The 27372-nt window shown below is 37.1% G+C and overlaps 1 protein-coding gene across 3 annotated transcripts in view; it reads right to left on the minus strand.

Annotated features, from left to right (window-relative positions):
* abcd3a (ATP-binding cassette, sub-family D (ALD), member 3a) overlaps positions 1-26563 on the minus strand; it is a 32499-nt gene extending 5936 nt beyond the window's left edge. Inside the window, exons 1-15 of one of the 3 annotated variants that reach the window (XM_079360682.1) lie at positions 26329-26563; positions 24766-24799; positions 24557-24655; positions 23368-23456; positions 14407-14476; positions 13429-13526; positions 11391-11514; positions 10922-10978; positions 6003-6145; positions 5857-5926; positions 5469-5538; positions 4709-4806; positions 4181-4272; positions 3338-3429; positions 3034-3106 (exon numbers count right to left, since the gene is read on the minus strand). In XM_079360682.1, the coding sequence (XP_079216808.1) occupies positions 3034-3106; positions 3338-3429; positions 4181-4272; positions 4709-4806; positions 5469-5538; positions 5857-5926; positions 6003-6145; positions 10922-10978; positions 11391-11514; positions 13429-13526; positions 14407-14476; positions 23368-23456; positions 24557-24655; positions 24766-24799; positions 26329-26438 (1319 nt within the window). In that variant the 5' untranslated portion in view covers positions 26439-26563. Of the gene's footprint in view, positions 1-3033; positions 3107-3337; positions 3430-4180; positions 4273-4708; positions 4807-5468; positions 5539-5856; positions 5927-6002; positions 6146-10921; positions 10979-11390; positions 11515-13428; positions 13527-14406; positions 14477-23367; positions 23457-24556; positions 24656-24765; positions 24803-26328 lie in introns of those variants that run through there. The other 2 variants (XM_079360681.1, XM_079360683.1) reach the window with 2 other exon arrangements.
* Positions 26564-27372: the final 809 nt, after the last annotated feature.

Raw genomic sequence — 27372 nt, forward strand, 5'->3', positions numbered from 1 at the left:
TAACTTTTAGTCAGCACACAGTTGATCCGTGATCCATACGACCGAGTCGGGAACACGTGATCCGGTCAAACGGTCGACTTTTCTCCGTTCACTCTCTCCGTGTTTGCAGCTAACATAACGATAGCAACGTCCTCACAGTCTCTGTCATAGAAGCGTCTATGGTCTCTGTAGTCTGTGAGCGCGCTGAATGCACGCGCTGCAGGAGCAGACAGAGATACACTTATAATAATAAACAGGCTGATTATATAAAATGTCTAATGTCTTCAAAGCTAAATCAAGACAGAACTTGTTTGTGGAATAATAATTTAGCAAATATATATTTAAAGTTTCTCAATTTCCTTATCTGACATAATGATTGATTCTGTGATTGATTCAACAGAACATAATGCTTTCTCAATTAAATGTACTGTAACAGATGTGTAGGCTACACAAAACAGTATTTGCTATTTCAGCCATTAAAACGTGTTTGGCCTGTATTTTTCATCTACCTGCCTTCTTGACCAGTGACTCATAAAGTGAATTTGGGACCCTGTCAGTAATATGGTGAGCATCATCAGCAGCTGTAGAGCAGAGGTGGTTGGCTGTAACAAGCAGGCGTTTCCATGGTAACTGCAAAGAAGCAGGTTTGTAGGGACGACCCAAGACGAGTTAAACCTTAATTAAGCAAAAGTAAAATAAAGTAATAAAGTAATAAATAAAGTAAAATATTCGATCGCTGCAGCTCTATACATGAGTAACAGTTTGTCATTGTTTTCTGCTCGCCCGTATGGCTACACCTTCTGCACAGATGAATCTCTTTTAGGGCAATAATAGACAATAGTAGGCAACAGGCAATAGGATCAATTTGTTAATAAAGCAAGCTTTCATAAAGCACCTGGCACGGTGGAAAAGCAGTGACTCCTTTTTAAGGAGTGCACACATAGTGCTGTGGGAACCTTCTATGCTCAGATAACAAGAAGCAGAAGTGTGCATGTGCATGTGTGAGATGCAAGCAAGGCCATACAGAGGAACTGGTGCCAAATGACATAAACATCTGAGTTGTCTAAGTTAAAATGAGAACAATAGACAGAGTATTTTTCCATTACACTAATCAAAAAAATGCAATCATGGATGTGTTCAGGACTGTCCCTGTATCATGCATGAGAAACGTTAATATAATTAAACTCTATGTTAGAAATATATTTACTTTTTGGCAATTTGCCAAAAGGCACATCAAAGTTTGAATGCATGCCATGGCCTTGCCCTTTGGCAAAATAACATGCGGAGCAAAAAGGGATATCTTCAATGTGTGTTGAACACAATGACATTGAGTTGGCAGTGGTTGAAAGAATGCTTTCAGACAAGTTCTTTCAACCGTGTGAAACATGCCATTTTGAGCAATTATGTTACCCTAAAAAACAATGGCAGATTTCCTGTTTGGTTTTGACAATTATTGCCAAAGGATTTTGTGGCTCCTGACATGGTTAATGTGCATAAAAATGATCATGCATGTAGGTGAATAAAACCACGATGGGGCCTTTTTGACAAGTTTAAATTTGCGCACATCAAAGTTCACTACACCCACATGAATGATGTTGATGTTTCGTGTGTCTCCAAACATGTTCAGTAATTTTTAGAGCTGAAACGATTCCTCGAATAATTCGATTACAAAAATTAATCAAGGAATTTTTGCTGCCTCGAAGCCGAGTTTAGTTTTTTTTTGCGTCATCAAAACTATGTTATGAGTATTAAACACGTTTAATGTAGCTGCAGCTACCTGCTCCTCTCTCTGCTGCACGCTAAGTCTGACACACACACACACACACACACACACACACACACACACACACACACACACACACACACACACACACACACACACACACACACACACACACACACACACACACACACACACACACACACACACACACACACACACACACACACACACACACAATTTTGATAATAAACAGGTTGATTATATTAAATGTCTAATGTTGTCAAAGCTAAATCAAGAGAGAACTTGTTTTGTGGAATAAATACTACCTGATGGATTTCAGTTTTTAGTCTGCAATGTTAATGCGGAGGGAGGGACAAGCAAATATATATTTAACGTTTTTCAATTTCCTGATCTGATAGAAGGATTGAATCTGTGATTTAAAGGACAGAACATACTGCTTTCTCAATTAAATTTACTGTAACACAAAAACACTATTTGTTATTTCAGCCATTAAAACATGGTTGGCCTGTATGTTTCATCAACCTGCCACCTTGACCAGTGAATCAAAAAGTTAATTTGGGACCCCGTCAGTAATATGGTGAGCATCATCAGCTGTAGGGCAGAGGTGGTTGGTTGTAACAAGCAGGCGTTACCTGGTAGCTGCAAAGACTACAAGCAGGTTTGTAGGGACGACCCAAGACGAGTTATACCTTAATTAAGCAAAAGTATGATTTATTCGATTACTCGATTAATTGATCGTAATTTTAAGCCCCTCAAATAACCACTTTCCTGTTGGATGGCAAACAACGTCTCCGTGTGGCAACATCGTTTAACGCAGGCCTCTGAGCTTAGAAAAGTAATATGGCCAAGGTCTTCGGATGATAAATAGCTATTTTGAGGGAGACATGAGCAACAGTGTAAAATTGCTAGTACAAATGAAGTTGTGCTCAGAAGTAGTAACTTCCTGTTGTCAACAAGTGGCACTGTGACTAATTAAAGAAAATAAATCATGAATGTTTTTAGGACGGGCTCTGTTTGCTTCATGAATTTTTTGGTGGCGATTATCAACTTCAAAGCAAACTTAAATGCATTTTCTTTTTTGGGGATGATGCAAATTATGACAAACGCTGACATCATGCCATGGCCACATCCTATTTTGAACTTTAGTTGATCAGATAAACGCTCTTGAGCAGATGTGTTTAAACAGGTACTCTGTAAACCCCGACCTTGCACCATTGCTGCGTTCTCAGGCCCGAAATATTCAACAGGGCGTCTTGTACCTGTTGATGCTCGGGCACTAATTATGTTTTATTAGAGAAAAAGAGACCTACTTGATGACGTTATCTCTGTGGATAATTTGACCACTTCCAGGAACCAGCATGAGTTTTTCTGCAGTTTCTGATTCTATGGTGAAAGATATAAACCAAAAATCAATATAGCTCTGTTGTCAACAGTTACTGCTACCTGAGAAAACACATTTATGTGACATTTTTGACAAACGGTTGAGGAAAAAGCTCTCTTTTCCGAGCCCTCGGGGAGGTGAGAAACCATGTTATTATTGACAAATCTGTTCAATTTTGTCTGTAAAATCATATTTATTCAATCTGCATTTTTTTGTGAAAGGATTTTATTTACCCTTCTCTTGATGTGAGACCATTGTGCGTTCATATTTGCCAGAATTCAGCTCCTTCAGGACTTTCATCAGGTCAGTGATACGAGTTGTGAATCTGTAGGTGAAAACAAATAAATAAAGAAGTAAAATTTAAATGTAATATAAATACATATACATTTCATTTGATTAGCACTGTAAAGATCCTGGCCCTGTCCCTTCCTCTAGATCCATCATAGGTCCCCCAGGGCTCGATCCTAGGGCCTTTATTATTTCTTATATATGTCAATGATTTGGCCACTTCATGCCAACGTGTCACCCATATTCTTTTTGCTGATGATACAAATCTCATTGCTGTTCACAAAGATTTTTTCCAACTGCATTTGTGTGTGCACTGTTTTTCCAACGGGAAAATACACTGTTTGTAGTTATATGTTTTGCATTCAAAGACCGAACAGCGGACAGCTCTCTCTATTTTCTCTGTCTCTCTCTGATCTCATTCAGATTATAAAGTCCTGCAACTTATGTGAGGGGTACTGTGGGTGGGAGATCAATAACATACTAGTTAAATCGTCTTAAATAGTCATAAATGACAATCAAATAAGATAAAAATGACGGTGGAATATATAGATACACTGCGTGCCTAGCATTAAATGCTGCAATTGCTCAATCCCACAGCTATAGTGTTGCCAAAACCCGCCCTACTCTGCTTCTGATTGGCTAGTAACATTGCTAGGTTGAGAAGGAGAGCTGTCCATCCGAAACATGTATTGAGGACTGAGCCTCAATACATGGGGTCGCGCGCACTGCCGCTGCGCCACCGGCAACCCCGATGTTTATCAATTTTGTGATTACTGATTAACACTCACCCTGACAGCCGGCTCATCTCTCTGCCAGCCAGTACAATCCTGCCAAGGGCTTGGGACATTCTCAGGAGCATCCTCCCACTCTGGTAGTAGTCCTTCCAGCCACAAAGGTAAAATTCCATTAGTTAAAATATTATTGTGAAGCATTTTAAGGCAAATTACTTTATGAATTCTTCTTTACCAGGTATTTATGTATTTTCATTTTATGGTAGCTGCATGATGTTTGTTATTGTCAAAATAACTACCGACCAAGCAGAGAGGTATACTGTTTCCCCTTTTTGGTCAAAGCCTAAAGCTTATGAAAAAAAGAGCTTGCTGCACACTTTTATTGCTATTTGACAAGAAAATAACCTCTTAGCGTAGCGGTGATATTAGTATGAAATAATTTGACAAATATATTCCCAGATGTTTACAAACTTTAAATCTGCATTAAAAAAAGTCAGGGCTAGGGCACAAACATTGACAGTGATAAAGTAGGATTTCCTCAAACATTTTGTAGGTGTAAATGTATGCATGTGTGAGCTTTCGGACCTCCAGCAGCTCAGAGTGTGAGCTGTGTAGGTGTCGGGGGTGTGAAAGGTTTAGGAATGGACGGCTAACCACCAGGTAGCCCACCACTGTGGCCACGTCTGCAAAGGACAAGAATATGGAAACACATGGAGTGAGTTTGCCTCGTTTTAGTAATATGGACACAATGGATTACTAATAAAGTAGCAAAGATTTTTTAAATGTTTCATTTGTGGCTTTTTATGCCTTTATTTAGAGATAAAACAGTTGATAGAGCCAGAAATCAGGAGAGGTAGAGTGGGTAATGACATGCAGTACCAGCATCCCCAAACAATATTTTTCTTATTTATTTGCTTTTGCTATTAGCAGCTTGTTATCCTAATTAATCACTCAAGCAATAATTTTTATTCCAGTAAATCAGCATCATTGATGGTACTGTCATAACAGTCATTCTGCAGAAGGAAAGCTCCCTATTTTAAAGTAATGGAGTTCCAGTAATATATTTCTAATTGCTGACTGGTATGTGGAATGAACAGCATATTTAATGTATTTTCTTTTTCTTGTGTTTCCAGATGTATCTGTATGGTTTCAACATCTTTTGTCATTTCATGAAAAAAACATTAATAAAAAATACATTAATATTTAAATGTCATGTAAAATAGTTTCTCAGGATTTCTTTTTCTTACCACTAACACTTAGTGCTGGAGTAATAAAGGAACAGAAGAATAAAAGGGATTGAAGAAAATATGATTTATGGTTAAAAAAAATAAAATAAAATACTAACACTTGGCAATTATGCTGTCCACAAATCCCATGGAGAAGCGAAAAAAGATGAACTTATGCAAGTGGTCCACCTGAAAAAACAAACAAGAGAAATACATTTAGTCTGAGTCAAATGAATTATGGTATGCTTCTTAAATCTTTCTGCTCTTAGTTTCATGTCTGATTCGACAATTAACCCTTTCAAAGACAAGGTTAAGTGTTAAACGCACTGTTTCTGTCCTCTGGTTGCCGAATACTCACTGCTGTTAAGGAAACCGTAATATCACAACTATCAGGTGTGTTTGTTATGGTAAGAGGGACACAGCATATTTCTATTCCACTGATGTCCCTTTGCAGGCTCAACCAGCACATGCTAACCAGTTGAAAAAGACAACTAAAATTTGACTCACCAGTTTCTTAAATGTGGCATAAATGGTCTGTTTTTCCCTCGTGTTCCCATTGTAGAAGGCAATCTCTTCACTAAAGAAAAAAATACACATTAATACACGTTAGAACATAACAGCTGTACAGTTATAGTGTTTTAGCTGTTGTGTACCTATTGGTGATGAGGCGAGAGTTGACATAGCGGTACTCTCCCTCGTAGCGTTGCTCTGTGACAGTCATCTTGCCTATAGGCCTCCTTAGTCTGGTCAGGAACAGACCCGAGATCAGCAAGTAGGCCATCATGATAGCTGGGCCCTAATTGGGCATAGGGATGTTGACACAATGAAAGTCAGTCCCTGTGGAACTCATACTGCGGGATATGTACAGTATGGTTAATACCATGGTGAAATAAAATGCTTTTTTTTCTATGAAAAAACATAAACAGGGAGATCCATTTGCACAGTAACAAAAACAACCTACTTTAAACTACCCATAAATGATGTGCTGCACTAAGATAATACACTTTTAGGCAAATTAAAAAGACCTGATGGAGATCAACCGCTTTGCCTGTTGCTTTCCACAGTCACCCTCTCCCTCCAAAAGTCCAATTCCCAAAGCAGAATGTGCAAATGATGATGATCAAAGAAAAAATATGTCTATAACGCTTTTGCAACTTTGTGCAATTTAGGCTTGATATCTGTTAACACACCTCTACTTTCTGCCACAGCTGAGATGTATAATGTTTGCATAAAGTGTGTATGACTGGGGAAAAGTTGAAAATCTTTTTTTCAACTTCATTGTGAAATACAGACTCAAGAGATGACAACAGATGATACAAATGTTACCTCTAAACATGGGTTTGTTAAGTTTGATAGCGAGCCTCCCCTTTAAGAACAATAAAACAATTGACCCAATTCCTAAAGTAAAAGAACTGTTTTTGAGGGATTTATATGCCTTTTTGGGGGAAAAAAAGTAAATAGGCATCACCACTGATGGTCTGAATTGATTCATTTCCAATTCATAAGGTCCCAATTCAATGGATTGATATAGAGATATTTAAGTTATTTATACTAATTAGTTTCAATATGATTAGGAATCTCAGAAAAAAAGTCAAGGTTATCAAAAAAATTCTGTAAAATGCAGTTACACGAATGTGCTTATTAAGACACCTCAGAAAACAGTTCAGCTAGATTCATTGCCTTGTGTCTTTTGAATTTGCCTTGCCTGCAAATAATGTGACGAGAATCTCCACTCATTCTCCATGTAATAAAAACAGTCATGTATGAACCATAGACCATCTGTCACAGCAGGGGGTTCTGGAGGTTTATCGAGCCATGATGGAAATCCTGCCTCAGCCTAACTTTCAGACGTCATCTTTAGCAGTGGAGTTACTGTCCCAATACACGCTCGCATTTCGCCAAGAATAGTTAAAACATCTGGAAGTGTTATCGCATGCCCCCTTTTGCCAAGGATGCATCGGTTGGTGACTCGCTTGAAATTCAGAGTGGAGATATCCTAGCATGCAGTTTGGTATCCAACATAATTTACCAATCGTATCTGCCATCAACACCCGCTTCATACTTTTCCTTTAATTCTGATTTACTGCTCTTGCTATTGTAACTATCAACCGTTAAACCTCACAAATTAAAAATGACGGTTGGTTTCTTATACAGCCAAGAGCAGAGAAACCAGGCTCATGAGGATTAAACCAAATAGGGAAAAAAGACAAACGTTAAATCAGTATTGAGGGACTGTCTTTATTATTATTTTAAATATTTTAAAATGGGCATTTCAATGTTGATGTATGTCAACCATCAGATGCGCTTATTGTTGAGTGGTTTACATCCAACAGGCTATGCTTTGGTGCGCCCCAGAATGCTTTGCTCTGCTTAGGGAGGTTAAGCAATACCCGGAACAATGCATCGTCCATCCGAAACAGTCGGCTTTGTTTTTGTGAACTCGTGAGCTTGCAAGAAAGCTCTTCAAAGAACAACTTGCAAGAACAACTCCATGAGAACACAAGTCCATTCTTTTGTATTCTCGATATTGACAAACGGCCTCAGGCAACCTAACAACTGGCTGAAAGCCAAAGCTGAGGCGGGTTTTAAACCCCTTTACAAACTGTTATATTGCGCCCACCTGTCAATCATGTGAGCTATGTGCATAACTATGGATAACACGCATTGTTTTCAAATCTAAACCCTAACACAGAAGCAGCCATCTTAATGTTCTTGTTCTGGTCTGTCGACCAATCAGAGGCTAGACCTGTGATCAACTGACATAAGGGCCAATGAGAAACCACTACAGCCTGAAACAGACGTCAAAGCCTGAACACAGCACAGAAATATTAAAGACAAACTGATTTGAATGGATGAGGGAAAAGGAAATAAAGCCTATTGAAAGATCGATCTTGGATTTTTTGATTGGACATCAGATCATTAATGCGATTGATACATGGATGCGAAAAAGAAAAAAAAAAAAAATTCTCCACTTGCATCCTTGACATGAATAATGCAAACACTGGCACACAAGTGTGCATGGAGGTGAAAGTGATGAAACCTCTTTATTTTTTAAAGGTGTGGGAAACTAAGGACCCGATAAAGCAGCTCAATCCTTTTGGAACAAAGACACTTTACAATCAATTTACAAGGCATGGGCAAAAAGATACCATCTTCCCTATATGAGCTGTTGTATGTTCTTGACAGATTTTTTCTATATGTCCATATAGTCACATAAGCTAACAACAAATATAATGCTGACACGCTGTATGCGAAGCTGGAGCAACTTGGGCTTAAGTATCAAGCCAAAGGACACAATGGCATGTGGCTGCAGGAGCAGTGAGCAATGAGCAGCCGCCCCTCTTAAAACCCACTCGCACAACATACATAGACCCCTGAAAACTTATATAGACATATAGACAACCTCTGTTGGACAACAAAAATAAATACATTTTTCAGAAATCCAAAAGTACGTTGTGAGTTGAAAAGGAAATATGATTTGCTAAGGCTGATGAAATGTAATATCGTACAGGTTCAAGTAAAGGCAATATCTTATTTCAAGTCAATTAGAAGTGCATCCACATAGAAAGGAATTTGTATCGTTAGGTGGGGGGATTTGTTTCATTTGTTTGTTTGGTTTTTTTGGGGGGGGTCTCTCATTTTTTTTGTTATTCCTTTAAACAACAATAGCAATTGTTACACTAAAATACAAAAATACATTACAAGTGAATGAGCACAGGATGTACATGCCTAATTTTGTTTACATAATTACTGCACACTTTCAGTAAATCATATACACTTTATTTCACTTCTCAAATATCACTGTGTTTGTCTCCTATATGATATATTTAACTGACATTTCTTATCAAAACAACCAATGACTTACTGTATAAAGGAAAATCATGAAATTTACAGGGGTGCCCAAACTTTTGCATACCACTGTATGTGTTTTTATTAGAGCTGTCACTTTAACACGTGAATTAGATTAATTAATTACACCGCAAATTAATGCGTTATGAAAAATGACGCAAGATTAATTATAGCATACTTGAATAAAAAAAATAAATGCAAATTTTACCCAGAAACGATAGACTGAAAGAAATGCGCATTTCAAACTTGGCCCATTGAAGGACCCGTACTTGTCAGTGGCACGTCATTTCAAACATGCCTTGCTAGCCAAACAAAACAAAGCAGGACTGAGGTGAAAATGTTGCGTCCATTCAGCAGCTCGTGGAGCTGGAGGATGGAAATCAGTTCATTTATAAAGTCAAGAGGGTGGAGACAGCGCGCAAGACAACGGACACCAGCCAGGACCAAAACCCAAACCGGGAAACCAGGTCACTGTGCGTCTGCAAAGACCCAGGTTCTACATTTTCCCCGATGAAAGATTTGAGGAAAGAAACGAGACATGGCATTGTTAATTAATTTAAAAAAAAAAAAAAAAAAAAAAACGTTTTATAATCATAAAAAATCATCAGAATAAGGCTGTGATAATGCATTAAAAACTTAGAATTCATAACATTTAAACATTTTAATAAGAGTCGTAATTATAATATTAAAGGGCATATGAATTGAAATGTCATATTATGAAAATGACTTCCTTTCAATAAATCTTTTCAATTTTATTCAATCACTAATAATGTGGATTTCAAATCTTCTCTTCTTAGTGTATTCATTTTATTAGTTGTGCACTACAATTTTGTAATGTCATGACATTTGAATTCTTTATTTGGGGACCTTAAACAGATATGAGATTAATTAGATTAATTAATTACAAATCCTGTAATTAATTAGATTTTTTTTTAATCAACCAACTATTTCCCTTTATGTCCTCATTTCTTTCTAAATCATTACTTTGAATGTACATATTACTATTATTGTAAATATTGTTATTACATCTATTGAGAGAATTTGAGAGGCACTCATTTACTTGTAATTGTTTTTAAAAATGTTTTATCACTCATTGTCTTTTACAATTTTAATTTCTGTTAATTGTCTGTATGTTGTGAGTCTGACTGTGTAATGTTTGCTGCCTCTTGGCCAGGACTCCCTTGAAAAAGAGGTTTTTAATCTCAATGGGATTTTTCCTGGATAAATAAAGGTTAAATAAAAAAAATGTTGTTAAAATATTGTTAAAACAGTTGTAAAATACTACTATTATAACGATATAGAATTGCCCAATTGATATAAGGATATATTACAAGTACACTGCTAAATCTATTTTAGTAAATACATTATTGTTTGATGATTATATACAGTATTTGTATGTTTTTATATCTGTTTGGAACACTGCAAAATATTTATGTTGACAGTGAATTTGCTTGTAAAGTTAATGTTTTCCTAAAAAATAAATCTAAAAAAAAAAAGTTAAATTTGTAGGCTGTGCCTGCTAACAGAAAATAAGAAGACAGTTAACAAGAAAAGTTTGTCAGCAATTTGTCTTCTGTTGTTGTTGTCTGACATTGGCTGAATAGATTCTAAGATAGTCCATAGTCAAACGATTTCATCATTGAACATTTACAAAAGAAACCCCTCCACCTGACAAATGTTTTTTAAAAGACTGGAAAGAACACACTGAAGATGATCTACTTACCTGAGCACCGATGGCACTTGTCAGCTTGAATATGTACAGACCAATATCCAAAAGAGGCTATAGGAAAGAGAGTACAGTAAGATTTATAATGATACTAAAGGATATATGACATATTCTCGGGGGACATAAAGCATCATGATAGGCTGTATAGTCTTTTGTGGAAACTTTCTCCCCAAGGTTTGAATGAATGAATCGATTTTAGAATAAGAATTGACAGCCGTAAAATGTACTGGTCCTCTTAAAGATAAATTGCTCAGGTATGTAAGGCTGTTCTAACTCATAAATGATAAATGATGCATGATGTGTTATAAATCAGCCAAATCGGACTAGCACATAGAGCTAGTTCTATGGTGTTTATTTGTTTGACAAAAAATTGAAAGCAACCCTGTCTATTATCCCCAAATTCTTATTCACTTGATGTGTGACAAGACTGAACACCACTTATCTGGGAATAGACAAAGGTTGGTACCTTGCTGAGGTTGGAATAAAGGTCCACCACACTGTTGCAAAATTTCTCCACATCCTGAGTTAGTAACTGGTCTGCATTGGCAATCCGATTGTCCAGGTTTCCCATTTTGTAGTATGTGAAACCTCTGTAGGCAGAACACAGAGTAAAGACTAGAACACATCAAGAAAATATAAGCTGCCCGGTATGCATCAGTACAGTTTGGTTCGGTTCCTTTAAGCCTGATCCGGTTTGCGTTTCCACAGCCAACCTTGCCATATTTGGTAGGTGGCAAATATGGCAAGTATGGTATATGGTAAGTCGCATCAACTACACAATAGAAGGACAGTGTACCGTTAATAAATTCAGCAGAAGAAAAACGCGACACAGTAAACAAAGAACAACATCCAGCAATCCATCTACTTAGTCTTTGCAGTGTTTCCCCTATTTGCATTTAGCAGTGGCGGTGCGCTCCTCCAGAAATATGACCACCACTGACTTTTTTATTTTTATTTATGAGAGGAACGGGGAAATGAAAGGAGAGGAGAAATAACTTCATGGTATTTTGCGCTAAAGACGCTTGATATCAGGACAATTAACACACCTCTGAGTGAGAAACTGTGCATTGGCTAGTAGCTCTTTATTAGAAAACACAATCCAGCTTTGTTTCAGAGAAGGCTGTGTGCCACGAGGAGAAATACAGCTGAAAAAACAACAACAATCGACTGTGTCTTTAAACACAGCAGGGTTGTCTTTGTCTTTTAATGCCGCTGTCGTACGGGACCAATCAATGGACTGCAGTGTTTAGCTCCACCTTTTCGGGTCAGGTCGATATACTTTGCACCCCAACAGCCCCAAAAAGTAGGACAGTGCGGGTCGATAATTTGAGGATCTTGCCCCGCTTTAGTCCATGGAAACGCCACAAAAAGTAAAGAGACGAACTGAACCGCTTTGTGGAAACGAGGCTATATATGCAGTAGGTTGTCTTGGTTTGTTTCACAGGTTAATAAGTCTTTAACATAATCCTACAATTCATATAACAGGCGCTTTTATCCAAAGTGACATACAACAGAGAGGAAGTACATCACAAGCAAAGGATCTAGAAAAAAGGAAACAATGTCAGTAAGTGCAAACTAACAGCTTAAGTCCAATAGACACACAGGCACTGACAGGCAAAGCACAAAATCAATGGCTGTTCTTGAGAGTTATGATCAGTATAGAAACCATCATAAAATTGTAGCGATCACAGAAAACCATTTATATAAATCATCACCATCAAAAACCCTCGCCATCAACATAATTAAGGTCTATGTACTTGTGAAAGAGCTGGGGCATTGGCTTGGTCTTAAAAGTGCTAAAGACAGATCGAGTTTGGAAGTTTTTGGAAGGTTCAGACGCCATCTATTGTTCCGTTACTTGGATCATTGTGTAAGAATTTGTTACTGTACTGCATTTGATAACACAGTCAGGTATGATAAGTTTGATGAAATGGTGTCATTTATCTACTTTTGATTTGTATCTAACGCTGATGATCTTGGTTTCCCCTAGAAGAAAAGCTTATATGATGTAGACATTACATTGGATTACAGAAGTCATGTTGGAAGGCCAATTGAAGCCTTCCAGTAGACATGGTAGGTCAGTGAGAATCCAACCTTATAACCACCATCTTTTTATGTGTAAAGCACAATTTCTTTTCTTTACATTGCTCTTATCATTTATTAACAAAAGATTATCTCACTTGGAATTGATAGAGGGAACCCTTATCATTTGACAACTACTATGAGAAGAGAGATGTCCATGATGAACTCTGGGTCAAACAGACTCGAGGATAAGTTTCACCCGTAGTGTGGGTTATTTCTTTTTGTTCTTAATAGAAGAGCTACAGAATAAAAACTCTTTCTGACATCTAGAGCGCATCTTATCTATTAAGTATTAATGCCAGGGTTAGAAGATGTTGTTTAAGATATAAGTATTATTTTATGTTTATTATGTTTAATAACAGACGTAAAACAGAAATAATCAGAAGGAACCATAGGGAGGACAGCTTTGCTGTAGTACTTACTGGAGGTATTGGTCGTACAAGCTCTTTGTGAGCCGTTCACGAAACCTCAGCTTCAGCTCATTCAGACCCAACTTCAGGAAGTTATTCACCAAGGCTATCTAGAATGAACCAGAAAAATATTACATTCATGCATTAATCTATTTGGATAAATTCTTTAATTTAGTATGGCTTTCTATATATTACTTTATTATCTTTGTAACATATTATATATATATATATATATACACACACACACACACACAAAAACAATTAGAAACAAAGGACAAGGAATGGAGGAATCTCCAAAGCAGCATATTTAGTATGATCTTACAGTAGCAATGCAATTTCTTTTTTCTCATTGTCAACAAATAAAGAATGTATCCAAAAACAGTTAACCTAATCAAAACCTGGCTTTAACTTGATTATTATTTTAAAATAAAATAGCAAAAAAGTAAGGTGTCACAAGGTGAGCCAACATTTTACAAGAACAACAAGATGTAAAAAGTACTGATATTTTAGTATAAAGAATTTACTCAGCAAACTGAGGAGTTTATGCCTTCTGTGACTACAAAAGGATAGCGTAGAACGTTTGGTAATATTAAAGATGGACTAGATTCAATCATAGTTTTTTGTCATTCCAAAGGTTTTGTTGACGATGACAAAAAATGTTGCCAGCCTGATCCTTTTTTAAAAACAACATTGCTACAAATGTACATTTTCATTACAGTAATAAACTGCTTATGACACAAAAGATGTTAAATTATCCAGTTATTTATGTATTTAGTACAAAAAAATTAATAATGGAAAAAGTTTGTCAATCACCAATAAATTTCATGTCAAAGCATATAAATGGTGGGGTTTTTTTTACAACCGGTCTTCTCTGTACATTATTCAGAGAGCTACAAATCCAAACAATGTATTAAGGAATAATTTTGGGCAGAAAAAAAATTTAGATTAATTGTTAACAAAAAAAAAACTTAATAAAAAGAACACACTTACAAGTGGCATGAATTTGATAAAGCTGAACAAGAAGGTCTTGAAATCTTTTGTTGAGCGACCAATAATTGCACTGCAAACCACAACATGCAAAAAGATAAGCAAACATTCTCATGACACATTCCAATTCAGCCTTTGAAATACAAAAAAACCCTTCAAATTACACAGTGTGAGACCAATAATCTGGCTTGTGTAAATTTAATTAGTTTAAAAATTCTGTTTATATTTTTTACTTTTTTGTAGTTCCAACAACTTATGGGGGACATGTTAGGCAGGCTACCCTGAAAACTCTTCCAGATTTTATTGTTAACACATCACAGTAGCCCTCACATATACGTATGCAGGAAAGAAAAACATGTGTACAGTAATTTCCCCACAAAGTTCAACACTTATCAAACTTGGTGTGAGTGGATAATGTGCTCAAATCCCACACCATTTCATTCCTTTATCAGATACTCTTTTGATTGCAGTGTAAGTATATTTTATTTAATCTTTTTTTTTTTACACGTTTAATTTAAAAAGAAACCTGAGCAGGTTTGTAAAAAGGAAGTTCTAAATGTTCCTTATAAAGACAGAAAGGTGTAGCATCAGCTTCCTTTACTGTATTGAGAATGTTCCCAAATCGAAGCTTCAAAACTGAGAACCGAACCGAAATGTTTGTGTATCATTAAACCCCTAGTAAAGTCTGAATAAAAATTCCTGTTTTCTCATCGTATGAGCAAGAAACACGACCAATTGGAAATCATGAATAAGCAATTATATTCATTACATGATTATGAAATAAAAAGGAAAACATCTTTAACAAGCACAACAGTAACCCGCAGTACACAAGCTGTCATGTGTGCATTTGTTGTTGTGAAAAAAAATCATGGATTACAGTTCCTTGGGAAAACTTGCAAGAAGGATTTTATGTACTTACATGCAGCAGAAGCAAAAAGGGCGAGCAGTATACCTAGGTATAGCTTGTCTCGTTGAAGTGAACTTCTACCCTCAGACTGCTGAAGGAGCTGGGAATCTAAATGCAGTGTCTCCATCAGCTCCAACCACGAATTAATTTTTTCCAATTACTTTAAAATCATTGAAACACAACATTTAATTGAAAATAACACGAACAAACTATCAAATGTGGCCATATTGAATTTGATGCCAGAAAGATATTTCAAAGAAGTTCAGACATGAGGTTTACCACTCTGTTGCATCATTTTTTCTTTTAACATCACTGTAAGCATTTGGGAACTGAGGAGACCAGTTTGTAACTTTGAAAGTAAAATGTCCCATTCTTGTATAAGATTTCAGCTGTTTAACAGTTCAGGGTCTCCTTTGTCTTGTTATATGCTTCATAGTGCTCCAAATACTTTCAAATGGGGAAAAGTTGTGCTGCCTGTCTTGGCAAGGACACTCTTGTAAAAGAGATTTTTAATCTAAATTTGACTTAATAAAAATAATAAATCTCCCAACTCGTCAGACCACAGGGAAGTTTTCCACTTCACGTCAGGGCCTCTTAAATTACCCTGGGCCCAGATAAGAGTCCTCATTATAAGATTTTCTATTTTGCCTGATAGAGTTTTAGCTTGCATTTGTGAATGTAGCACTAGCAGCCAACTATGCTAACAAACAATGGCTTCTGGAAGTGGTTTTTAGTCAATGCTATGATGTCCATAACAGAATTGTTTATTTTTTAAACGCATAGCTGTCTGAGAGGTCATAGAGCACTGCTACACAACATCATTTTCTGCCTTGTCCCTTGAATACAAAGATTTATTCATATTGTCTGAATCTTTTAATCATATTATGAACTGTGGACAATCCAAACCAGTTGATAAATCCAAAAGGTCAGTTTTGTGACTCAGGCAGTAAGCGATGAGAAAAAGCACAACACAGCACTATGGCAAGACATTAAAACTACAGTGTTAGTTGTATAAAGCTTCATGAAACAACTCTAGGAACACCATTTGTGAAGGAGTTACCCCTGGTATGACTGACATGTAGGAATAAAAGTGTTTCTTGAATAGATTGATGTCTCTGCTTATAATACCGCTGTAGGGAATCAAAAAAAGAAACTGTCAGCTCAGCAATGCACAAATGTAATATCGTACTCATTTTCATTTCAGTCTTAGATGAGGAACAGGGAAAACATAATGTGTGTCAGCTGAAATGTAATTTTAGTTGACTAACTTTAAACCTGCTTAAGCAGAAATACAATTATAAGATATTTTATAGTAACTACAAATACAATTCATGCTCGCTAATAATTGACTGATTGCACGATTGTTATCTGGCAGATGGACTTGTTCATGTAAGAACCTGGACTTCTTATTTTTCTATGGTCAAAAAACTATCTGGCAATCAATGAAAATCTAAACCAAACTCTTCTAACCATGTATTTATGGTGCCTTATTTGAGGACAGGGGCACAGTCATAGTGTAATCGTAAAGGGTCTTGACTAGAGCTGCAGCTATCGAATATTTTAGTAATCGAGTATTCTATCGAATATCCTGATCGATTAATCGAATAAATCATACTTTTGCTTAATTAAGGTTTAACTCGTCTCGGGTTGTCCCTACAAAACTGCTTCTTTGCAGCTACCAGGTAACGCCTGCTTGTTACAACCAACCACCTCTGCTCTACAGCTGCTGATGCTCACCATATTACTGACAGGGTCCCAAATTAACTTCTGATTGGATTGATTGGAAATTGGAAAATATAGGCAATTAGCAAGACACCCCCAATAAAAGAGTGGTTCTGCAGGTGGTGACCCCAGACCACTTCTCAGTTTCGATACTTTCTGGCTGATGTTTTAGTCACTTTTGAATGCTAGCGGTACTTTCACTCTCGTGGTAGCATGAGACAGAGTCTACAACTGACACAAGTGGCTCAGGCTCAGGTAGTGCAGCTCATTCAGGATGGCACATCAATGTGAGCTGTGGCAGGAAGGTTTGCCATGTCTGTCAGAACATGGAGGCACTGCCAGGAGATAGGCCAGTACATCAGAAGATGTGGAGGAGGCCGTAGGAGAGCAACAACCCAACAGCAAGACCACTACCTCTGCCTTTGTGCAAGAAGGAACAGGAGGAGCACTGCCAGAGTCCTGCAAAATGACTTCCAGCAGGCCACAAAGGTGCATGTGTCTGCTCAAACGGTCAGAAACAGACTCCATGAGGCTGGTATGAGGGCCCGACTTCCACTGGTGGGGTTGTGCTTAAGTCCAACACCGTGCAAGATGTTTGGCAAATTAGCCACAGGCGCCCTGTGCTCTTCACAGATGAAAGCATTTTCACACTGAGCACATGTGACAGACGTGACAGAGTCTGGAGACGCCGTGGAGAACGTTCTGCTGCCTGCAACATCCTCCAGAATGACCGGTTTGGCGGTGGGTCAGTAATTTCAGTTCATTTATTGACCACAGTGTGGAAATTTGTCTTTAGTCTCATAAAAAACAAACATCAAGCAGAACACCAACAACAACACTTACACACAGACATCTTCAGGGCAAAAGACAACAATGACAGTTACATTAATGGGGTGGCTGGAGTGTGTCAGCAGTTCCTGCTAGGTGAAGGCACTGGTGCTATAGACAGGCCTGTCCGTTCCCCAGACCTGAATCCAATTGAGCACATCTGGGACATCATGCTCGCTCCATCCACCAACGCCACAATGTACAACAGACTGTCCAGGAGTTGGTGGATGCTTTAGTTCAGGTCTGGGAGGAGATCCCTCGAGAGACCATCCGTCACCTAATCAGGAGCATGCCCAGGCATTTTTGGGAGGTCATACCGGCACATGGAGGCCACACACACTACTGAGCCTAATTTTGACTTGTTTTAAGGATATTACATACAAGTTGGATTTGTCTGTAGTGTGTTTTTACACTTTAATTTTGAGTGTTACTCCAAATCTAGACCTCCATTGGTTAATAAATTAGATTTTCATTGATCATGTTTGTGTGATTTTGTTGTCAGCACATTTAACTATGTAAAGAAAAAAAGTATTTAATAAGAATACTTCAGTCGTTCAGATCTAGGATGTGTTGTTTTAGTGTTCCCTTTCTGTTTTTGAGTAGTGTATTTTTTTAAATTCTCCTATAAGGATAGGGAAGGTTCTTTATCTCTCTATTCTTCTTCTTTTAGGTCTCAAAGCGGTACCAAATGTTTTATTTAGTAAGTAAGCAAACCAATAGGAAGGGAGAGTGACGTTTTTATACTGTGACTGCTGCATGTTTTTTAGAGTGGCTGCACGCGACCACTATGATTTACATGCACATAATTAAATGGCAGCATTAAGTTTGGCATTTTTTTGTTCTCCGCTCTTTGGTTGATGTTGCCATTCTGTTGGACTACACATAGCATTTATATAAAGGCCTAATTAAGCAGCTAGGTCAGGAGACTCTCCTCCTACAGGAGCAGTCCTCCTGTAATTATCTAGATATTATCCTGAGTGCATATGTGAAAACAGCTACAGTGGTATAAAAAGTTTGGGCACCCCTGTAAATTTTCATGATTTTCCATTGGTTGTGTGGATAATACATTTCAGTTAAATACATCGTATAGGAGACAAACAGTGATATTTGAGAAGTTGAATAAAGTTGATATGATTTACAGAAAGTGTGCAAGAATTATTTTAACCAAATTAGGCATGTGCATAAATTTAGAACATTTAACTTAATATTTTGTGCATCCTCCTTTTACAGAAATAACAGCCTCTTAACACTTCCTATAGCTTCCAATTCGAGTCTGAATTCTGGCGGAAGTGACGATAACTGGAATAATCATAATAAGACCAGGAAATAAAAAATAAAAAATGTGTCTCCTAGGGGGGGCATGACAGAAAATAATTGAGAACCACTGCATTAAACCCTTATTTAGTATACAAATAAGGTGCCATATGTGTCAACACCGGAAAATACTTTTTTTTGGCTACCCGCGTGCCGTTAATCCTTCACAAAATAAAGCAAAGTTGTTGAATTAAGGAAGCCTAGCAGGGCTGTGGGCAAGGTTGAGCATCATCAGTAATTATTTTATATTTGTATGCATTTTTTTTGGCACCAATTTGGCAAAGTAAAATCATTTTGTGTAAATAATACATATTTGGAACTTCCTGCAACACACAGTGAGCAAAGATGTTTTATCACATTCCAGAATTATACAGTAAATTAACCGGATTTGAACATAATTCACTTTTATATACTTTATATTTTAAATGCAACTAAAAATGTTTAAGAAAAAGGAGGACTGAAAAAAAACCAAAAAAAAAAAAACAGTTTTTAAAATGTTAAGCTGATTCCATTACCTGTTGATCCTGTAATTATTAAGTATTTTGTCCCACTTTATGCCTTAGTTTGAATGTACTTTCTTACAGCATATTATTGGGTTTTTTTTGTTGTTTTTTTTTTGTCTATAGTACTTCTATGTCAGCATATCAAAGCTTTTTGACCGCACGCCTCACTGCTGCTGTAACCCAAGGTGTGACAGCTCTAGCCTTGTGACTCCTAAAAGCGTTTTTACACAGCAGGTCACACCTACACATTTACACTTTTTCACACTGGTGACAGAGGTTGCTATGTAAAGTGACCATCACAATTAATCCCATTCGCACACATTCATACGCCACAGACACAATTTGTGGTTAAGCGTCTTCTCCAAGGACACATCAGACATGAGACAACCATTTGAATTTCCCTCGGGATCAATAAAGTATCTATCTATCTATCTATCTATCTATCTATCTATCTATCTATCTATCTATCTATCTCATTTAATCATAAAGCCTTGCTTTGCTCTGTGACTCTCAAGTCCGAAAGTCAAGTTCATGAAATTTGCTGCATTCTGGAGTTTCTAACCGTGACAGCTGTCTTTTAAAATTACTTACTGCTTTCACGTAGAGCGTTTTCTGGTATGCTACACTGATTACAATGCAGTGCCACCACCATTTCAGTGTATTGCTGTAATTAGTGTGAGAGCTGCAGCTGGGGGGTTAACAAAGTGTGGTTTCCTACTCTTGTCCATGCGTCAAGGAGATACCTTTCAGCACTATGCAGTGTTGTGGAAAGCGAAAGACTTTTTAGCTTGGTGTCAAATATTGTAGATGAGAGCAGAAACAGGCTCACTTCTGATAATGCAGATAAACTGGTTTTTCATCAAAAAGAACCTGCATCTTACTTTTCAGAAAAACACTTAATCCACACAGTCAGAACTAACAAGAATTTTCTTTTGCTTTGTGGTATAGAGATTTATTGAACATGTTACAGGTTACATAAAAAGGAAATGTCTGGCAGTGCCATATTTGTTTAAAAAAAAAAAGTTGTAAAGTCAAAAAGTAAGGAATCTCATCTGATTAAAATAAAAGTTCCTTTCAAAGTGATCAAGAGAAATTCAGTGGCATTAAAAAGCACTCAGTATCGGTGAGTACCCAAATGTAAGTACTTGTACTTGGTTTGCATAAAAGTGGTATCGGTGCATCTCCAGCAATGACAGAAACAGCAGCTCATGAATGAATGCTAAATAGACTCAGTGACAGTAGGGTGGAGGAGGGGTCTCCCTGGGAAAGGTTGTTGGACTACAAAGGTGGATGACATGCCAAAACAATTTTCAGTCATGTCCCTGACAGGATCACCATTCTGATGTATTTTTGATTTGATTTGTCTCTGCTGTGACAAGTATTATTTGTTAAAATTATTATAATTATATTAATACCTGATGTATTTATTTTTCTACTTTTTTATTTCTAGCCTGCTGCAGTAATTGTTTATGTTCACTGGTGTACTAAAGACTGCCTCCACAATTTGTGTAAACTAAGGGTTACTGTATAGTCAAAACATAAGTGTGTTAATGAAAGTACCATGCCTTTGAAAATTTCAATAAAAATTTGAAATCCCCCAAAAATTAATTGTTGTTGTCTATTAAAAAAGAAGGATGATGAAGGATGAACCCTTATAATGGATGTAGCTATAACAGCTTCAGTTCTGAAACACTAGTATCAACATCTGACTCTTCTTATACTTTAATTTCCACACAATCGCTGTTCACTATAGCTAACCTGAACACAAGCCTGCAGTTGCTCTGCTATGGTAGCTAATTTTATGAAGTTCATGTTGTTCCAAAGGTGAGTTTTTTTTAAACTCTTTAACAAGTACTGTAACTGCAATTGTTGAAAACCAACTTGCATAACAAGTCCTTCCACACTTGCTGTTCCTGCTCTGTGAGTTTGGTGATATACAATCTGTGTTAGCTAAGATCTGATTGTTCCCGCACCACCAGCCTTCAGTAAGAACAATTTCATGAAATGGCTTTTGGGAAAATTAGCATTTAATAGTGGTGCAACATTTAAAGTAATTTAATTCCTCTTTTAGAGAAGTGTGTGATTAAAACATCTGAAATAAATAAGAAATAAGAGTTCGGCTAAACTATATGAATTATTAAACCAACAAAATCCTCTTGATTTTCAGAGCAAGGAGGGGAAGAAGGGGGCTCTACAAGATACTGACACTCACTTTTCTCACTCAACAGGGCTTGGTAGCTCATCTTAACAAAAGGTGGAGATAGAGGTGCACAGATAAAATCCACATCCGTGATTGAAATGTGCTGTGACTTGTGTCACTACCAGACAATAACCAATACTTTTATTAAATTTAACAACATAATAAGAAACATGCTGTAATTGACTGACTGGTCTGGTGTTTCGTCAAAAGTAGTGCTTATAGTAAGCCCTGCATTAAATAAAAGCAACAAACATAAATACGATAAGAGAACCGTTTGTCCATGAGTGTAACATTACTCCTGGTACCGGCCAATCACATACCAAAGGCACCGGTATTTGGTACCCGTTCCTAGATATACTGCACAGATATAACTGCAAACGTCTGGACCTTACAAAGCGCACGGACTGTAGCCTACTCAGTGATGTCATGCACAATTTAAGATTATTTGCAAATCCATGTAACACAACAAAACTCCTGCATAAAAACCTTATTTTGTGTCTCCATTAAAACAACAGGGGGATCTCGTGTGGAGAGGATTGTTAATCAAGACACAGCAAAACCAAGAGAGAGCTGAATCATACCGGCAGCAAGAAGGAACAAAAATATTGGAACATGAGAAGCTTTAGTTTTATTTTGATATGAGCTATTTTGACATTGGTGCATTGACAGGAGGGACGTATGGACATCTGACCTCTTTATTATTCTTACGTTCATGGCAATTTTATAAATCAATTAGAGATTTAAATGTAAAAGGTCGGGAATGTAGGAATTTTGGAGCTGCCTTAAATATAACTGGGCCTGAGTATTGTCTATTTGTGGGACGTACTGAATTAGGAGTGAATTGACTTTATTTAGAAATAAGATTGTATGCTTGTGTAAATCAAGATTGTGATCTTTTTTAGGATTAATAATGGAGCCCTAAAAATAACACACCAAAACCCTTTAACACAGAAAAAACTCCTGAAAAACTCAAACTTTTTTGTACTTTTCCGCAACAAGTCAGATGTAAGAACTGGGTGGGAGAATGACATTTCTGTGTTGTTACTGCTGCACAGTGCACAGTATATGCACGCAAACACTACAATCTCTGTGCACATAATCAGTCCTCTGGTAATTATGTAGATATTTCCCCAAGTTCATATGTGGAAACATCTCAACAGAATTTTAACAATAGCGAGAGCGTCTATGGCTTCTCTGATATACAACACAGTAAATTGATAAGAACTGATACAAAACTTTTCGTTTTATTAGGAAATCCCAAGTGTTAATTCAAAAACCTTTATCAAAGCCCCAATAGTCAAACTACAATCTTGTGAATTTGTATCTCTGCCAGTCAGTTTGGCTGTATTTAAGTGAGAATATTTAAGCCTTTTGAGGTGTTAATGGCAGCTAGATTCTTAAAAATGTAATCACTTTTAAAGTAAGAAATAATAAATTCTATACTTCACAATACTTAAATCCATTATTTAGGCGTGTAGCTCAACTCTGACCTTTCGATCATGGTGCCGTTCTGGATCATCCATACATCACAGTAGGTCCTCGCCACCAACATGGCGGCAATAAAGATAAGGTAGCCAGTCTGTAGTGAGAAGAAAAATAACAGGGAATAGTTAACAGAGCGTGTAAAACACTGCACATCATAAAGTCTTTATCACCATGATAAGTTCACACTAAGTGTAACTAGAGATACGTTCATTGTGACCTTGGCTTATGGACCTGAGCCTGATTGCACAAACATTTTGAGAATCTTCTCAGACCACTTTCAACTTTGCTTAAAAAATCCTAGCGAGGTTTCTTAGCTTAATTGTGATTTCGGAACATTCTTAGAGCAAGGAATAGGCTTTGATTAAACTTTTATTTTATTGAGGAGGCGAGGTTGACCCCATTGCTAGGTATGACACATCTTCAGAGGCTGTTATTGGTCAATCAAAAAAGAAAAAAGAAAAAAAAGAAACGAAAAAAAGTCAAACAAAGAATATAGTCAGATATTGTTTTATTATCAAGACTGAGACATTACCATCTGTGTGATAATTTGAAAGACACTTCAAAATGTAAAAATAAAAAATGTTTGAAATAACATGTGCAGCTGCCGGTTCACCTGCTAATTATTACATAAGCACTGAAAAAGTCAGTGATGGAATGAATGTTTCTTTTCTGCCCAACTATGAGTCAAACATACTCACTACTTCATGTTGTGTTTGAAGTTCTCTTCAGCTTAAGAAATGTTTAAGCCTGTTAGGAGTCTTCCTCACTACTTCTAACAGTTATACACCTTAGGAGCTCTTTTAAGGACGGAGACACTTTTAAAATAATTTTCATCTTTAAACTTTGAGGGGAAATTCTTAGAAAATTGTCCTGATTCCCAGAATGTTCTTAAAAATGTTTCACAAGGTGCAACTTTTAGCACTTATGAGGCTTTGGAATACGGGCCTTGATGTTCCTGTGTCAAGGGATCCACTTTGAGAACAACATTTTGAATAGTATGTTTATGCCTGAATGCTTTTCTTGGTATGTTAAAATATTTACCAACACACCTGTTAGTGCCCCTGATATTTCTTTAATCTATCTTTACTATATTGATATTATTTGCCTTTAGAACTGCCATAATCTGGATAACTGTTGGAACAATAAACATCACGGTAAAGACGACACTAGCCTAACAGCAGTCTTGCGTCATACCTCCATGCAGAAAATTTGAGGTATCATTAGGCGCACAATCCGCATGATCCGGAGGAAGAACACCTTGTCGACTGCTGCACGGTCTTTTCTGCCATCTCTCTGAAGGACGAGACATGGTTAAGAGGAGCTGTTACGCAAATAAAGCTACATACCAAAGACTAATTTTATAGTTATTGGCTCTGAACAAATAACATGAAATATTTACCCACCTCAGAGTTAGGCAGTGTGTCTGTGCCTCCTTTTCTACTGGAAAGAAAGATTTATGATGAACACAGTACAATGTTAATAAATTAAAGTTTTATAACAGCAAGGCTTATACACCAGATCGGCCCTTCCTTTATTCATAAAGAGTACAGACACATAGAATATACAGACATATGATAAGTAGTAACTTGTGCCTTTTGAATAAACATTAGCAAATGTTTAAATTTGGATGAGTTGTAAGGTAATTACAAATATATAATCTTTTTCATTCTTACAAAGTGTCAGTTTTCCATTTAATATCATGGTTAACCTAAGATACAGGTATTGTGTAAAAAAAAAGTGCCAATCAGTGCACATAAGGGTATAGTATTGGTATATGATTATAATTAATAATATTAAACTAATATAATAAGATCTAATAGATCTAAATAATATTATGAAGTTCTAGAAAGTATCTCATTTACACAATTAAGTGAAATGGTAAATGAAGTTGAACTTAACAAGGATGCATATGATATTTTACATACTAATGCAATGACTACACTTTATTTCAATGAACTCAAGATGTCTCCAAGCAAAAGATAACAGCATAGGGAGGAAGAGTGAATTAAATGAACATGTTTAAATAAAACATGAATTATATTTTTTGTCACCTGTTAAATGTTTACTAAATGTCGCCATGTTTCCTATGCGGTTCTCGTTTGTAGAGCTTGAATTATATTTTTTGGTAGGTATTAACATGTTTTTTTGTGCATTGTTTTAAAAATAGTTTTAGGATTAAAAAAAGCCAAACAAAATGCATTTAAGGGAATAAGACTAGCCTCTTTTTGTGCTTAAAAAAAAGAAGAGAGGCGCACACATACACACACTGTGAGACAGAGACATACACATATACACACAAACACACACCACTTCCACCTTGAAGTGCCTTAAGCTTCCAACATTACCCTCTCCTGATATTATTTTTAAATCAATGAATTCCTTTTAAATTTTTGATAGACTTAATGTTGTGAGCAGCCTTTTGGAAAAACTTACGCCAATACATACCATTTATCGCTTTAGGCTCACTGAGCTCACAGCCACTGAGCCTTGTTTTTAAATGAATATTTCTCGACTTGTAATATTGTTATTGCGCTTGTTCTTATGTAATGAATATTTACTGTCAGGATTTATGCACTTCGCTTCAAATCACCCAGAGGGAGAATTGATTTTTTAAAACAATGTTAGATTTAAAAAATGAAGTGAATGTCGACAGGTCTCCACAAAGATAATCACAGTGGCACGAATAGGGCACTTAAAAGTGTGCATTAAACCAGTAGTTCGGTTGATATTTTTTGAAGCACAAATACTTCAATACGTTGTACTTTGGTCTCGCTTGAACTGTTCGGTAAGCAAAGCAGAGGAAGCTGCTTGCATAAACATGGAGTGACTTCATGAGTGTCCCAGCAGCCAGTCTCTGTCACCTGTCAGACCGGCTAGCTAGCAGCTGTAAAGTAGCATGCTGACAGCCCTGAAAAAGCTGCACATATAGCACAGCAAACTAAGCACGCCTTAGTGTTGTCACTTACCCCTCCTGTTTGGGTGCCCGTTTTCTTTGTTTCAGTAGGTACAACAACAGCAAAATGCCGCCTGCGATTGAAGAGTTTTTCGCTGTCAAATGTTTACTAAATGTCGCCATGTTTCCTATGCCGTTCTGGTTTGCCGAGCTTGCGCGACTGCTCGATAGCTCTTCTTCTTCTCTACATCAATGGCAAATCACAACCAACGTGTAATAGTGTATATCGCCACCCACTGTACCGGAGTGTGTAACATCAGGGCTTCATATTAATCCAAGATAGGGTGACCATACGTTCTCTTTTGCCCGGACATGTCCACTTTTTACGTCCCGTCCGGGGCGTCCGGGGTTTTCTTTATAAAATCATGAAAATGTCCGGGGTTCACTGTCTTTCATGGAACCATCAAGTTTGTACTTAAATTGACCGGCGCAAAATACTACGATAGCTACTTCGTTGCGTGACGTAATTCTCGAGAGACTGCTTTGTGGGCGGCTCTGCGACGTGCACATTCACAGGGAACAGCAGACAGCGGCAACACAGCTGACAGCGGAGCAGCATTGATTGCACACAAAATGCCGAAGCGTAAGTGCAGCTTCACAGATGAACTACAAAAACACTGTAAAACACTGTAGCAGCTACACAGCAACAGCAAAGAGATGTCTTGCAAAGACTTTCATGCTTATTTGCTGAGCAACTGGAAACTGCTGGGAAAGACCATAGACTGTAAAAATAATGGACGGGACAAGGTCCCTTGTGGAGTGAAGCTTTTATTTTTAGAGCTCCCCCAACTGACTGGCTGCAGTATAGGTCATAAACCCCGCCTCCTCAATGATAACAGACGGGACTTGGGTCTAACTGTTAAGTTAAAATACTCGTCACATAATTTTTTTCCAGACCTAAACTCTGCTGTGATCATTAGATATTATCACCCTACATGGTGTTCAAGTGCTCATTTTTCTGTGAAGTTTGTTTTAAATAAGTTATTTGAGGTTAAAAAACGGGATTTGACTTCATACACGGCGATGATTGACAGCTGCGGATCTTGCGTAGAACTCT

This window comes from Symphodus melops (assembly GCF_947650265.1).
Source record: "Symphodus melops genome assembly, chromosome: 14".
Classification (NCBI taxonomy): Eukaryota; Metazoa; Chordata; class Actinopteri; order Labriformes; family Labridae; genus Symphodus; species Symphodus melops.